General features: G+C 40.0%; 1 protein-coding gene across 1 annotated transcript in view; it reads left to right on the forward strand.

The window, feature by feature from the left end:
- The window catches only part of LTBP2 (latent transforming growth factor beta binding protein 2), a 190,793-nt gene that overhangs the window by 120,001 nt on the left and 55,161 nt on the right, over positions 1-15,631 (forward strand). The window contains exon 9 of the mRNA XM_007472818.2: positions 5,678-5,752. Within this exon, the coding sequence (XP_007472880.2) occupies positions 5,678-5,752 (75 nt within the window). The remainder of the gene's footprint in view (positions 1-5,677; positions 5,753-15,631) is intronic.

The raw sequence follows: 15,631 nt of genomic DNA on the forward strand, positions 1-15,631 counted from the left end.
TCTAGCAGCGTCTCTCCGTGGTGGCAAAGAACTGGAAATTGAAGGGATGCTCATGAATTGGGGAAGGGCTGAACAAACCAAGGCATATGATTGAGATGGAATACTGAGGGGCTGGTTAATTAAAAAAGAAAGATGGAAAGGCCAACATAAAATTATGAAAATCAAATTGGGTAAAACCAAGAGACCATTAATACAGCAACAGAAATAGTTTGAAGAATATCTGGAATGTCCACTTCCAGAGAAAAAACTGTCAAATAGAAACATGTAAGACATAGTTCTATATATACTACATATAGACATACATTATACATATAAAAATACATATATATATATGTCAAATGATAGCCTTTTATTGTGGGGAGGGGAGGGAAGCAGAGAGATTCCTGGGGACTTTCATGTAACAAACAAATATATATATATATATATAATGATAAATAAATAAATATATAAGCAAAAAAAAAAAAGGAAATAACAAGCAGGCAAGGGAGGAGCACCAAACCACATTCCTTGAGATTTTCCTTATTTTCTAACCTGCCTGCATACCAGAACTGTTGGAGTTGTTCCCCCTTCACCCAGAAAAAGACCCAAACAGCTGAGTTGACCAAAAAGAATTTTTACAACTTAGATTTACAGCATGGGCTTTTATGCCTTCATTCTCTTCCCTCTCTAATCTGTTCTCCATATTACTACCAGACATCTTTCTTATGCATAGCTCTCATCCTCTCACCCTTTTAGGCAATATCTTTAGTAGCTCCATTTTGCCTAGAGGGAAAACTTCTTTGACTGGTCCACTGTCAGATGGTGCCCAACTGCCAAGTCTAATCTCATATTATTTCACTCTACATACTTTATTCTCCTGCCAAATGGGACCACATCCCATCTTCCTATTTCTATGTCCTTGCTCAGATGATTTCCTATGCTTAGGAAGACCTCTCTCTCTCTCTGTCTTTGCTGGTTGAATTGCTTTTTGGGGGAGTTTATAGATTTGTGATGTCACCAATATTCAGATCAATAACTTCTACAATTTAGAGAGGTTGAGTTACTTGCCCAGGATCATGGTATCAGCATGTGACAAAGCACAGGACTCGAACTTGTCTTCCTAACTCTGAAAGTAGCCTTCTAAGGGCTCTGCCATACTGCATACTGCATACTGCATACCTCTCCCTGAATTCCTACTCATCCCTTATAACTTGACTCAATGCCACCACTCTTCCCCCTTATTGATAAGGAGCTTTCTCATTAGACCTTCCATAGAACTTTGTTCTGTAACTCACTAATATACTTATTGTATACTATCTGTATTATATGCTTATTAAATGCTTTTACATATAAGTACTATATTCTGTAAAGTTGAAGGTAATTAAACAGGATTGAAGAGGTACTGGGGATAAGGAAGGGTCCTTAACAGAAAATGGAGGAGGTGAAAGGACCGAGAGACTCTGGAGGGCTGGACAGGTAAAATGTGTGGCTCCTCTGTGGCTGAGAAGTAATCAGACAAAGATAGTCTTTGAAATTCCCTCACACTCAATCCACAAGAGAAGTGCCCCTGGGTAAGGTTAGGTTAAGGATGACAGGACCAGTGTCCTAGAGAGAACTTCTGGAGACTAGTGGAGATTACTTAGCAAGGCTTGACTAGTAGTTGAACCCCTGGAATTCCCCCTTGTCTTGCAAACAGATTGCTACTGTTTGCTCTCATTGTTTCGCCTAGGCTAATGGGTATCTTAGCCACCAGCCTCTCATTCTTTGTTCCCCTTCAATGTGAATCTGACTGTGGTTTTCTATTTCTCAAGCAGCTTAATGATTATAGTAAAGCAAGAAAGTGGATAGGTTTGAGAGAAGAAGAGGCCCTACTGGGTTTCTAGTTTTTCTTCAGATGGCTCAGCTTCAAGTTATCTATCTTCTTCTTAGCTAATCAATGTCTTTCTCCTACCTTAACAAGTGACCTTCTTGGGAAAGTCAAGGGATGGAAAGGATCTTCAGGGTGACCCCTGAAGTTAAGGGATCAGGACCTTCTCCGAAGTTGTTGTTTTTTTGTTCTTCCTCAAATGGATGCTTTCCAAATATAAAGGAACCTTCCTTTTCTTCTGGGTAAGGGAAATGGAGGCAAGGATTTTCCACAGGTTGGGATCTAGAGCTCCAGGTCTTTGCTCCACACTCAACAGAGTTCAGAGGGCAAAGACCCTTCAGTTAGCCGTTTCTCCCACAATCATCTTCTCTCACTCCAACTGTCATTACCCCTTCTGTCACATTCCAACTGATGTCTGCTCCATCTCAGTGGGCAGAAATGCAAAAGCTTGATTCACAGTTTTCCTTTCCACAATACTTAATTATTTCTGTATTTCTCTAATATACTAAGTGGTGTGACACCATATATTATAATTATCCATGTGTCTTATTCCTCTAGTAGAATGTAAACTCCATAAAGGCAGGGATCTTATCTTATCCAAACTTAATATCTCCCCTAGCTCTATATGCAATACTCATTTTTAAAAAATTATTTCTTTCCTTTTTAATTTTTCTAAAAAATTTAAGATCCAAATTATCTCCCTCCCCCATACTCCTTCACTAAGAAAGCAAGCAATATGATATCAATTTAAAATGTGAAATAAATGCAAGATGTTTTCATATGTGCCATATTTTAAATATGAACAATAAAGGAAGTGAGAAAATCATACTTCCTTTTGCACTTGGAGTTCATTAGTTCTATCTCTGGAAGTGGATAGCATTTTTTCATCATGAGTTCTTTGATTGAGTGAATTTATTACACCAGTAATAATAACAGACAGTTTTTTCCAGCTTCTTAAGAGAATATACAATTTCTGGCCACTTGAATTAGAGGAAGGATCACTTCATCATAGCTCCTTCTTCCTAAATGAACTATTCTGTTCTCTCAGTCTCCACACTATGGCTAAGGCTGAACCTTATGGCTCAGATCACATCATGGAGGAGCCTATGATGCTGGCAGGGCATCCTGTTCTGAGCAGAACCATCTTCAAGCAATACAGGTTCCACTGAGGTGAGAGGGCTCAGCAGCAAAGGGAAGGCTATATGAAGCAGAAGAGTCCATTATCACACAGTTACAGAGAAGCAAGGGTCAGAACCAGGAAGAATATCCAAGCTATGTATCAGCAATATGAATCAATGTCCAAAAGGACAAATAGGAACTAGAGGTCTTGAGTTAGGAAGGAGTTCAACGAATTAAGTATCTAGGTGTTTTGGTATTCATAAAAAAAGATTGTTTATTCCAATAGCATTTCAATCTAATTCTGCTTCCTCTTTATCTCCTACACGAGACCATGTGGATGCCTCCTGTCCACTGGTGAAACTTCCTATATCAGTGATGGTGACCATTTTAGAGATGGAGTGCCCAGCTCCATCCCCCAGACCAAGCGCCATGTCTGCCTCCACCAGCTTCCAGGCACACCCTGCCCCCTTACCTTACAGAGAGAAAGGAGAAAGTGCTCCCATTGGGCTGCTGGGCAGAGGGGTGGGTAATGTGAAAAAATGTCATCAGGTACAGCAGAGAGGGGGAGGGAGCAGCTCTGCCAGAGTCCCTCTATCTTTCTAGTAACAAACTCTGTGGATGGGAGGAGAGGCAGCCACATGCCTACAGAGAGCACTCTGTGTGCCCTCTTTAGCACCTGTGCCTTAGGTTCACCATCACTGTCCTATATGAATCAATCAAACAACAAATTATTCAGTGCATATTCTAGGATAGGTACTACTGCTATGCCTTTGAGTTTAAGGTACAAAAGAGAAACCATCTCTGCCCTCAAGAATTTTACATTGGACTGGGGGATGGGACAGGGGGATGGAGAGACAACACAATCACAGATAAGTAAATTCAGGGTATATACAAAATGAATACAAAGTGACTAGGGATGGGATGGAACTTTTAACACCTGGGAGAATTAGGGAAGCTTTCTTTTTCATTTATTTATTTAATTAATTTTGAATATTTTTCCATGGTCATGTAATTCTTATTTTTTCCCTCCCCTCCTCCCTCCCCCCACCTCTAACCAACAAGCAATTCAACTGGGTTTTACATGTATCATTGATCAAGACCTGTTTCCATATTATTAATATTTGCAATAGAATGATTGTTTAGAGTCTATATCCCCAATCATATCCCCATTGAACCATGTGATCAAGGAAATGTTTTTTCTTCTGTGTTTCTACTCCCACAGTTCTTCCTCTGGATGTGGATAGTGTTCTTTCTCATAAGTCCCTCAGAATTGTCCTAAGTTACTGCATTACTGCTAGTAGAGAAGTTCATTATGTTCAATTGTACCACAGTGTATCAGTCTCTGTGAACAATGTTCTCCTAGTTCTGCTCCTTTCACTCTGCATCACTTCCTGGAGGTTGGTCCAGTTCCCATGGAATTCTTCCAGTTCATTATTCCTTTTAGCACAATAGTATTCCATCATCAACATATACCACAATTTGTTCAGCCATTCCCCAATTGAAGGGCATCCCCTCATTTTCCAATTTTTTTGCCACCACAAAGAGCACAGCTATGAATATTCTTGTACAAGTCTTTTTCCTTATTATCTCTTTGGGGTACAGACCCAGCAGTGCTATGACTGGGTCAAAGGGCAGACAGTCTTTTAGTGCCCTTTGGGCATAATCCCAAATTGCCTTCCAAAATGGTTGGATCAATTCACAGCTCCACCAGCAATGCATTAATGTCCCAACTTTGCCACATTCCCTCTAGTATTCATTGCTTTCCTTTGCTGTCCTGTTAGCCAATCTGCTAGGTGTGAGGTGATACCTCAGAGTTGTTTTGATTTGCATTTCTCTAGTTATAAGAGATTTAGGACACTTTTATTTTGTTTTTTGACAGTGTTTATTGATAGTTTTTATTTCTTTATTTGAAAACTGCCTATTCATGTTAGGGAAGCCCTCTTGAAGGAGATGGTAGTTGAGTTGAACCTTGAAAAGAAGTTGGGGTTCTAAGACATAGAAGTGAGGAGGGAATCATTTGAGACATGGGGGAACAGCCTTTGCAAAGGCAGAGAGATGGTACCTGGAGTGAATGTCACATACTGAGGATAGAGCAAATATGACTGGCTGAAAGATAGAGATTTTGAAGAAGACTGTATAGACAGCCTTTGAAGGGAGGCTGATGCCAGATTGGAAAAGGCTTTAAAGAACAAAGAAGTTTATAGTTTATCCTAGAGGCACTGGGATAGGTAAAGTTTTTTGAATAAGGGATGACATGGTCAGATCTGTGATTTAGGAACAGCAGTTTGGCATAATGAGTTCAAATTTTAACATGCTGATTTGGAGATGCCTAGCAGACAGAGATGTACAGCAGGCAATCAGACATTTGGAACTAAAACCCAGGAGAGAAATAATGTCTTAAAAATCATTGAATGTGAAGGGCAGCTAAATGGCTTAGGGAATAGAGAGCCAGACCTGGAGACAGGAGGTCCTGGGTTCAAATTTGACTTCAGATACTTCTTAGCTGTATGACCCTAGGCAAGTCACTTAATCCCCATTGCCCAGCCCTTAACACTCTTCTGCCTTAGAACTGATTCCTAGTATTGATTCTAAGACAGAAGGTAAGGGTTTTTTTAAAAAAAGAAAGAAATAGGTGAGTGTGTATGGCACCAGTTGTGTAACATATAATTGACATTGAATATTTTTAATAAAACTTGTTTTCTTGTTCCCCAGCTTCCCCAGTGATTGAAAATGGTCAAGTAGAATGTCCCCAGGGATACAAGAGACTGAATCATACTCACTGTCAAGGTAAGGATGGAACAGTTTCCCAGGCTGGAAAAAGAAGGGGTATAGAAAAAGAAAGACTGTTGACAGCTAATGGTGTAGACATATTGACTTCATCTTCATGATGAGATGTCTTGATGCACTTTCTGATGACTGGAAGACTTCAGGAGTTGCTCTCCAAACACAATTGTTTCAGGGCAATGTAGTATTATGATGGAACACTGGTCATGGATCAGGGAGAAGCAGTTCAGAGAAATGCAGAGGGTACCACTCAAGAATGGAAGAATAAACCTGTCCAAGGCTAAAGTGAGGTATCAATCAGGCAGGTTGATTCCTGAATGTCTTTTCCTAGGAATCCATCAAACACAACTTTAGTCAACCAGGTTTAGCTATTCCCTACATACTTCATGGACTGGGCTTTCTGGAACTAGGTTTTCCTGATGAAGATCAAAAGAGAAATTAGTAAGAAATTTTCAATTCTGATTGCCAAGGAACCAAATACTATTGCTTAGCTCATTGTTTCCATCATCCCTTGGTCTGTAGCGTGTGGGACAAATACCGGGACCTTCCCTTATTCTTTTGGTTGGGCCAAGTCTTCTTATTAAGAGTCAGTTCCTGCCCTCTCTTAATCCCTCACCCCTACCCCAACTCTTTTAGAGACTTTGCAAATGAGCCTGGTCCAAGTAAATAGTAGGGTTAGACATCTGGAATGGATGAGGGCTTAAGGGGGAACAGAATAGAGACCTGATCAGATCTAGAAATTGTCATTCCAAGAAAGTAAAGAAACAACTTGAGAGATTGGGTGGGTTGGAGGAAGTACCCCAATGGTTCATATTTGATTGTCTATGTGTGAAAAGTATATAGCAAGGTGTGTGTGTGCATGTAGGGGGTAGGGATACAGAGTGTTTTTCTATAGAAAAGTAATTGGCTATGTGTTTGCATGACTTCACATGTAAAATTGTTATTATATTGCTTGCCTTTCTCAATGGATGGAGGATAGAAAGGAGGAAGGAAAGGAATTTGGAACTCAATTTTTTCCTAAATGAATGTTACATTTTAAAAAAATATAATTGGGATATATTTAAATGAGAAATAATAAATAGCCAGGAAAAAAAAAGAAAAGTAATTGGCAAGAAGGTTTTGTGACCTGGGTACAATAATCATCTCACAGAAGCCCTAAATGAAAGGTATGATTGCCAAGAATTGAAATCATAGAATCTCAACTTTGAAGGAGACCCCAGAGGGAATCAGGCATAATCTTCTATAAAAATCTCCCTTGTAATATATTTATTCAGTAGCCAACCTGTGCTCAGAGTCCTCCAATTGGGGTTAACTTATCTCCTCTTTTCAGAGACAGACTAACTTGTTAGGATATTTTTCCTTCCACACTTGGATTTGCTTCTTTGTAACATCTACTTGGTTTTGATTGTTGAGTCATTTCAGTCATGTCTGACTCTTCGTGATCTCATTTGGGGTTTTCTTGGCCAAGGCACTAGAGTGGTTTTCCATTTCTTTCTACAGCTCATTTTACAGATAAGGAAACGGAGACAAACAGGGTGAAGTGACTTGCCCATGGGTCACACAATTAGTAAATGTATGAGGCCAAATTTGACCTAAGAAAGATGAGTCCTCCTAACTCTGGTCCTGATCCTCTAACCACTGGGCAACCTAACTGCACATTTCTACCTATTATTCCTATTTTTTTCCCTCTTAGGGAGAACAGAACTAATTTACTCTCTCTTTCACATGAGAACTTTTTATATACTTGGAAACAGCTGTCACATCCCCTCTGAGTGTTCTCTTTCCCATTTTCCCATTTTCCCCAGCTGATTCTCATACATAATATCCAGGTTCTCTAATCTTCAGATGACCCTCCTCTAGACCCTCTTCAGTCTTTCAACATCCTTCCTAAAATGTGGTATCTAGAATTTAAAGGATATTCTAGATGTTGTCTCACCAGGGCAGCAGAAAACAGTTGAATGGTCATGCCCCTGGTTCTGGATAGATGCCTCTCTTCATATAACCCAAGACTGCTTTATGCATGTGTGCATGCATAGGCGCATGCACACACACACATATAGCTTTGTAAAATTTAAGAAGGTATATAAATGTCAAGAATTATACATATATATATAATATTCATCTTCCTGAGATCAATCCAGTTTCAGATAATTATTAGCTCTGTGCCCCTGGTCAAAATGCTTAACCCTGCTTGCCTCACTTTCCTCACCCCTAAAATGAGCTGGAGAAGGAAATGACAAACTACTCCAATATCTTTGTCAAGAAAATCCCAAATGGGGTTATGAAGCATCAGACAAGTCTGTATTGACTGAACAACAACAATGGAATTTTATAGCTCTATATTAATTATATGATTGAAATGCTGTTTGTGAGATTAAAAAAAAAACATGAAACCAAAGAATGGAGAAAGTGTTGCAAAACAGAAACCTTGTACTGTGTATGAATAGGTCTGCTGCAGACTACTCTGGCTCCAATCATTTGACTTGGTTTTTCTCTAGGCAAGGCAAAGCCAGCATGTATCCAGGGTGCTATTTTTGCCTGATGGCCAGGAAAGATCAATATGGAGGGGCCAGAGTGGTAACTAATGCCCAGGTTCTGTGCAGGCAGAGAAGATGGTCCTTGAGAATGGGCTGGTTAAACTGTCAAACGACCAAGACATGCAATCAATACTTTTATAGTTGCTAAGCTCCAAGGAGGCCAGAAACTTTGGCACTGTAGGTTCTATCCTTGGCTCAGTCTCTACCTCCCCACAGGGTTGGCACTCTTACCTTGGCCTTGGTGCCCTGAATAGAGATTTCTTGGGCACATGTAGGATCTGGATCACTAACCCCTGGGGCTTTGTCTGAGACCCCAGAGATCTGCTGCTATGCAGGAAAGTAAACAGTCCTCACTTGGTAGTGCCTGGCAAAGACACCAGGACTGATGGAAACCAGGTCCCTATTCAACATGAAGCATTTGAGACCCCCTCTGCTGGCTGTGGAGCTAGGAAATTGAGTCTGAGAGAGAGAGATGCCAAGAGGCTGCTTTACATTAGAGGCTGGCTTGAGTTCTTTTCCAGACCCAGGGCAGCAGCACCAAGTGTTGACTGGTCCTGACCTCATGGATGTACCCTGAAGTATAGGGTGGATATTTGTGGCTCTTCTCCGGGAGAGATCATTGCCTTACTGCCTGTGGGGTGGCAGGAAGGAATAAGTACATGACATTAGTGATAAATTCCCTTGAATTGTGAGTTCCACAAATCAGCATCAAAATCAGGTCAGAGTCCTGATTTAAGTAAAGAGGGAAAAGGAGAGAGCACTACAAGAAAGGTAGAAGAGCTTTATTAAAAAAAATTTTATGATCAACTAAACAGTCACCAACAATAAAGACAACAAATAAAATACAAAATACACAATAAAATATCACACAGAATCTTAAGCATTCAACAAAATAGAACCAAGAAAAACAGAAATCAAAAGAAGTAAGAAATGGATTTGCTCGGTAGCTTTTTATTTCCACATGAAGTTCTGCTAACTCTTATTTGTTATTTTTTCATGTATAGTTGTAGTCAATATGTGTGGATCTAAATCCAGTTCTGCTCATCTCAGTGCATTATTTCCTACTACAGTGATGGTGAGCCTCTGTCACAGGTGCCAAAGATGGCACACAGAGCACTCTCTGTGGGCACACGAGCTGTCTCCCCATCCCAGTTCTTTATTACAAAAGCAGAGGGTCTTGGGCAGAACTGCCCCCCTCTCCACAGAGTCTGCAGACATTTTTTCACTTCACCTGCTCTTCTGCCCAGCAACCCAGTGGTTACAAGGTGGGAAGCTCACAAGTGGCAGAGCTGTAGAGGAGCAGAGTTCTTAGGATACTTCCCTTCCCCTCTTCACCTGCACTGAAGATATTTTTTCACTTTATTCACCCCTCCATTGAGCACTTTCTCCCTCCTCTGTATGTGTGGGGGGGAGGGGGAGGGGATAAGGAAGCAGGAGGGACAGGGCCTGGTACTCTGTCTCTAAAAAGTTCACCATCACTGTCCTAGGATTAAAGATTTCATGTCAGACAATCCAGAGAAATTTATGAGAAAGAATGCTCTCCACATTCAGAGAAAGAACTGTGGAAACAGAAACACAGAAGAAAAATATATGATCAATCACATGGTTTGATGGGGATATAATTAGGGTTTTGATGTTAAAAGATCACTCTGTTGCAAATATGAATAACAAGGAAATGGGCTTTGAACAATGATACATGTATAACCCAGTGGAACTGCTTGTCAGCTCTGGGAGGGGGGAAGGAAAAGAGGAATCATGAATCATGGAACCATGGAAAAATATTCTGAAGAAAAAAAAAAAGATTTAGAGTCATCTCAAGTAATCTCAGGAGACATCTAGACCAACAACTCTAGTTTTTACAGATGAAAAAACTGAAGCCCAAGGAAGTCAAATGACAAACCACTCTTTGGTTCTTCCATGGAAGAACTAGATTGGTATCTTTATCTTGAACTTTCCCTTTATCAAAAGTAGGAACTTAATAACTCTAGGATTACTTTGCTCCCATTACTTTTTCTCCTCATGCTCTTCCTTCCTTTTCCTACTGTTTCTCTCATATTGTTCACACGGTGGTGAAAGGAAATGACTTTTCCTTGAAATGAGAGGAATTGGTGGTAGAGAAGAAAGCTTCCTGCAAGGAGAGGATTCATGTCAGAAAAATCTAAATAGTTCTATAGGAGTCCAAATATGTGAAGGTTGCAGCAATCAGTCAATCAGCATTTATTAAACACCTACTATTTACCAGGCACTATGCTAAGTGGTGGGGACAAGAAAAAAAAAGGCAAAAATCGGTTCTAGTTCTCAAGGAGCTCAGAGTATAAGAGATAGGGGAGAAGACGATAGACAAACAACTGTGTACAAACAAGATGTATACAGAACAATTTGGGAGTATCTTAGAGGAAAGGCACTAAGAGTAAGGAGGCCTGGGAAAGGCTTTTACTTTATTTTTAAAACTTTACCCTTCTGTCTTAGAATCAATACTATGTATCAGTTCTAAGGAATAGAGCAATAAGGGCTGAGCAATTGCAGTCAAATGACTTGCTCAGGGTCACACAGCTAGGAAGTGATACTGATGAAAAAAGAGTTGAGAGAAAGGAAGGAAGGAAGGAAGGAAGGAAGGAAGGAAGGAAGGAAGGAAGGAAGGAAGGAAGGAAGGAAGGAAGGAAGGAAGGAAGGAAGGAAGGAAGGAAGGAAGGAAGGAAGGAAGGAAGGGAGGGAGGGAGGGAGAGGGAGAGAGGGAGGAAGACAAAGGGAGGAAGGAAGGAAGAGAAAGGATAGGCAAGTCAACTAAACACTCTGTGAAATGGAGCTAATCATACCTTCTGTAGCTACCTGGTAAATGTTATGAAGTTCAAACAAGATCATTCTGTAAGTGTTAAATATATCTCAGCTGTTATTACTGTTTGGGGGTTCAACAGTGAGAATCACCTTTGAGTTCTGGTCCTGCTTGCTTCTTGTTGCCTGTGGGAACATCACCCTTTCTGTATCTATTGTTCCTGCTTATCTGTACTGCCCAGCCAGGTTGCCACAATTCCCATGGATCCTACCTTAGTTGAGGAAGTCTGAGGGTGAGGTCCAATAGCCCATTTCTCCATTGCTGTCACTGTCACCCCTTCCTCCCACATGACTCTTCTGAGCCACTAGCCTATGGTCTGCCTTCTTCCCAGAGAGCGCTCTCTGTCTCTGTCTGTCTGTCTGTCTGTCTGTCTCTGTCTCTTCCTCTCTCCCTTTCCTCTCTCTCTCTCTCTCTTTCTCTTTCTCCCTCCCTCCCTCTCCCTTTCTTCCTTCCTTCCTTCTTTCCTTCCTCTTTCTTCCTTTCCCTTCCTTCCTTCCTTCTTTCCTTCCTTCTTTCCTTCCTTTCTCTCAACTCCTTTTTCATCAGTATCACTTCCCATTGACCACCCCCCCAAAACAATCCTCTCCCACAACAACAAAAAATAGTTAAGTAAAATAAACCAACATGCTGTCCATGTCAATTAACATATTTTCATTCCACACCTGTAATCAATCCATCATCTCTTTGAGAAAAGAGAAAACTATGTTTCAGCCTCAGTCTTTCGGAGTCAAGATTGCTCACTGCATTGATTAGAATTCTTAAGGCCTCTAACTGCTGTTTTTCTTGACATTACTGTTGACATCATTTAAATTGGTTGAGTTTTTAGATTATCAGCAAACAGCCAAAGGGGAGGAGCAGCTGGTAAAGTGAGGGATCTTAAAACTATGTCATATGAGGAAGAGTACAAGGAGTTGGTCATGTTTGTTTTGTTTTCTAAGTATTCCAAACTTAATGATCATTGACAGAAATAAACAAGAATAAAAATGAACGATAAGCACCACTATTTATCATTTATTTTTAAATGTGTATATTAATGTTAGTTTGATATTAACAAAAATGAACTGTTTGTTTGGTGTCCCCTTCTGAACTTATTTTTAATACATATTTTCCCCAATTTTGTTGCTTTTATTAATTTTTTTACATAAATGTAGTCAGTGTGTATATTGTTGTTTTAATTCTGCTTTCTTTACTCTGTATCACTTCATATAAGCCTTCAGAACCAGGAATGTTTAGTCTAGAGAAGAAAAGACTAAGGGGAGATGTGATAACTGCTTTCAAATATTTGAAGGTCTCTCATGGGAGAAGAGGGGGTGGGCTTGCTCTGTACTGCCCCCAAGGTCACAACTAAGACCAGAAATTAGTGGGTGTCACGTAGTGGCTCCACATAAAGGCTGTTCTAATAATTGTCTGACATTAGAAGGCTACTGAATGAAGTAATGTTCCCTGTAACTAGAGGTAATCAAAAAGAGGCTAGATGGTGGTCTAATGGACAGAGTGCTAGGCCTGAAGTCAAAGGCAAACCTAAATTCAAATCCTGTCTCTGACTCTTACTAGCTATGTGACTTTAGGCAAGTGACTGAACTCTGTTTTCTTGTCTGTAAAATGGAAATGATGCATAATAATGAATAATAACCCAGCTCAAAGAATTGTTATGAGGATCAAATGAAATAACATATTGAACATTTTATCGAGCATTATGTAAATGTTAGCTATTATTTTTATTATGGAGTATATAAGGAGTATTCAAGGAGGACTTCCTGTGTGAGGGCTTCTGGAGCCCTTTCCAGGGCTGCTTTCTTCCTTTGCTTTCCATCTGGCACGTAACTCTCACCTGTGACTCCAAGAAGCTATACCACGCCTGGTGGCCACAACCTGGTAAAACTGTCTTGGCAAATGGATTAAACCAGGTTGAAAGGAACCAACAGTTAGGGAGATGTTTATACCAGGCATATGAAGACTTCCCTCAACAGAAGAATAATTTGTTCAAACAGCCAGGAAGGCAGACAGAACAGACACTGGGGAGGGCTTAGAATCTGGTCGGGTAGCAAAGATGCCAAAATCACCCACTGCATCTTGGGCCATCAACAGTCATCCTGACTTTGGCCTGACTCTTCATAACTCCATTTGGGTTGGTTGGTTAGTTGGTTTTTGGCAAATTACTAGAGTGGATTGCCATTTTCTACTCCAGTTCATTTGACAGATGTGGAAACTAGAGGCAAACAGAGGTTAAGTGACTTGATGGGGAAAGAGCAGCAGCAGAGATTCTGGAACATTCTAAAGCTACCATGGTGGACTCATGGCAGAAGAGTCAGTCACATAGCTATTGTAGTGTCTGAGACCAGATTTGAACTCAGGAAGATGAGTCTCCCTGATTCCAAGCCTGGCATTCTATTCACTGTATCACCTAGCAGCCCCTATCTGTTAGCTTCCTATTTTGACAAATCATCCTTGCTAAGCCCAGTTGCTTCTAAGCTACTGAAAAACTGTATCTCTTCTATAGCTCTGCTGTTATTGTTTCTGTGTACTATAACAAAATCTCTATTAGATGTCTGTACCTTGGGACAAAGCTGCATTTGTGCTCCTCACTCCTAGTAGTTATGAATGCAGTGCTTAATAAATCTTTGTTACTTGACAATATGGAACTATATTTTGTATGATCATACATGTATAACCCAAAACAAATTGTTTACCATCTCAGAAAGGGTGGAGAGAGACAATTTGGATCTTATAATCTTGGAAATGGGATGTTAAAAATTGTCATTACAAATAATTGGGAAAATAAAATATCAAAAAATAAAAATCCGTATGTTCTTTAAATGAAAACAAATGTTGTGGGTGATATGTACCTGAATTTAGAGGTATTGGTTGGTTCTATTGGGATTCATTGAAATTTTTGACATTAAAGAATGACCAGAAATCAAGGTTGGCAACCACTGGTAGTCGATACTTCTAGTACTAGGCATATACCATTTACAGCATCTATTTCCATTCAATTAGCATTTATTAAGCAACAAAGCCATAATTAGTGAGGAGGAGGGGAAAGTAGAGCCTTGCTCTAGGGTGTGGAAATTTAGAGGACACTGTTACTACAAGCTGGCCATTAACACTCTAGAAACAACTGGTTTATCATTTGGCAAGGATATCTCAATTTCTACTGGAGGTCTTTTCATTTTTCCCCACTGCTAATGCCTTCCCTTTGAGAACATATTGTTTACCCTGTATATATATATGTGTGTGTGTATATATATATATATATACATATATATATTTATTTGCATATTGTCTCCTTCATTATAGCATGTGATCTTCTTGAGGGCAGGGACTGTTTTTACCTTCGTGTCCTCAGGGCTTAGCCCAGTGTCTGGCATATAGTAGGTACTTAAATGTTTATTGAGGGATAGCTAGGTTTGCTTAGTGGATGGAGAGTGGATGGAGAGTCAGACACAGAGATGGGAGATACTGGATTCAAATATGACTTCAGACACTTATTAACTGAATGACCCTGGGCAAATCACTTAACCCCAGTTGCCTAGCCCTTCCCATTCTTCCTTGGAACCAATATTTAGTACTGATTCTAAGATAGAGGGTAAGAGTTTAAAAAAATTATAAAAGCTGCTATGAATTCATTTATGTCCTTAAATGAACTTGTATTTCATTAATCAGAGGCAGCTGTGACTCAGTGGTTAAGAACATTACACCTGGAGTTAGGAAGACTTGAGTTCAAATCCAACTGCAGACATTTCCTAGCTCTGTGACCTTGGGAAAGTCACTTAAACTCTATATGCTTAGGAGGCAACTAAGTGGCTCAGTAGATAGAGTGCTGGGTCTGGAATCAGAAAGACCTGAGTTCAAATTTGGCCTCACATGCTTCCTAGCTATGTGACCCTTGTCAACCACTTAACCTCTGATTGACTGACAAAAAGAATCTACTCCATCCTTTGGAGAAGGAAATGGCAAACCATTCTAATATTCATGCCAAGAAAACCTCCTAGATAGCCATAGTCCATGAATCAGGTAGAATCAGACTTGACTAAACAACAACAACAACAAATTTCATTAATCACAATAGCATCTATATAATACCTTTGAAAAATAATAAATTACACTTTGCAAACCATCATTTATTCATAACTAATAAGGGACTGTGACAGGATTTGAACTTAGGTCTTCTTTGACTCCAGGTCTGATGCTCCCTATCCATCAAGTCACCATCTAACTTCTTTTCAATTACTTCTAGTAACCAGAAACTCACCATTTCATTTGGTAGTCTTCTGGGGTTAGACAGCTCAAACTGTTAGAATGTTCTTTATATTGAGCCAAAATCCAACTCCCTCTAACTTCTTTCCACTGGTCTAGTTCTGCCCTTGTCTGCTTCTTTACCTTACCAAGACATTAAATGAGGTAGACCTCTTACACTAACTCTAGGGCAGATCAGTCCTTAGATTGGGAAGCTCTTACCTAGAAGACCTCAGGGGTATCCTTCTAGGTTTAGTATTTTTCATTTCTATGGAA

This window comes from Monodelphis domestica, chromosome 1, assembly GCF_027887165.1.
Source record: "Monodelphis domestica isolate mMonDom1 chromosome 1, mMonDom1.pri, whole genome shotgun sequence".
Lineage (NCBI taxonomy): Eukaryota > Metazoa > Chordata > Mammalia > Didelphimorphia > Didelphidae > Monodelphis > Monodelphis domestica.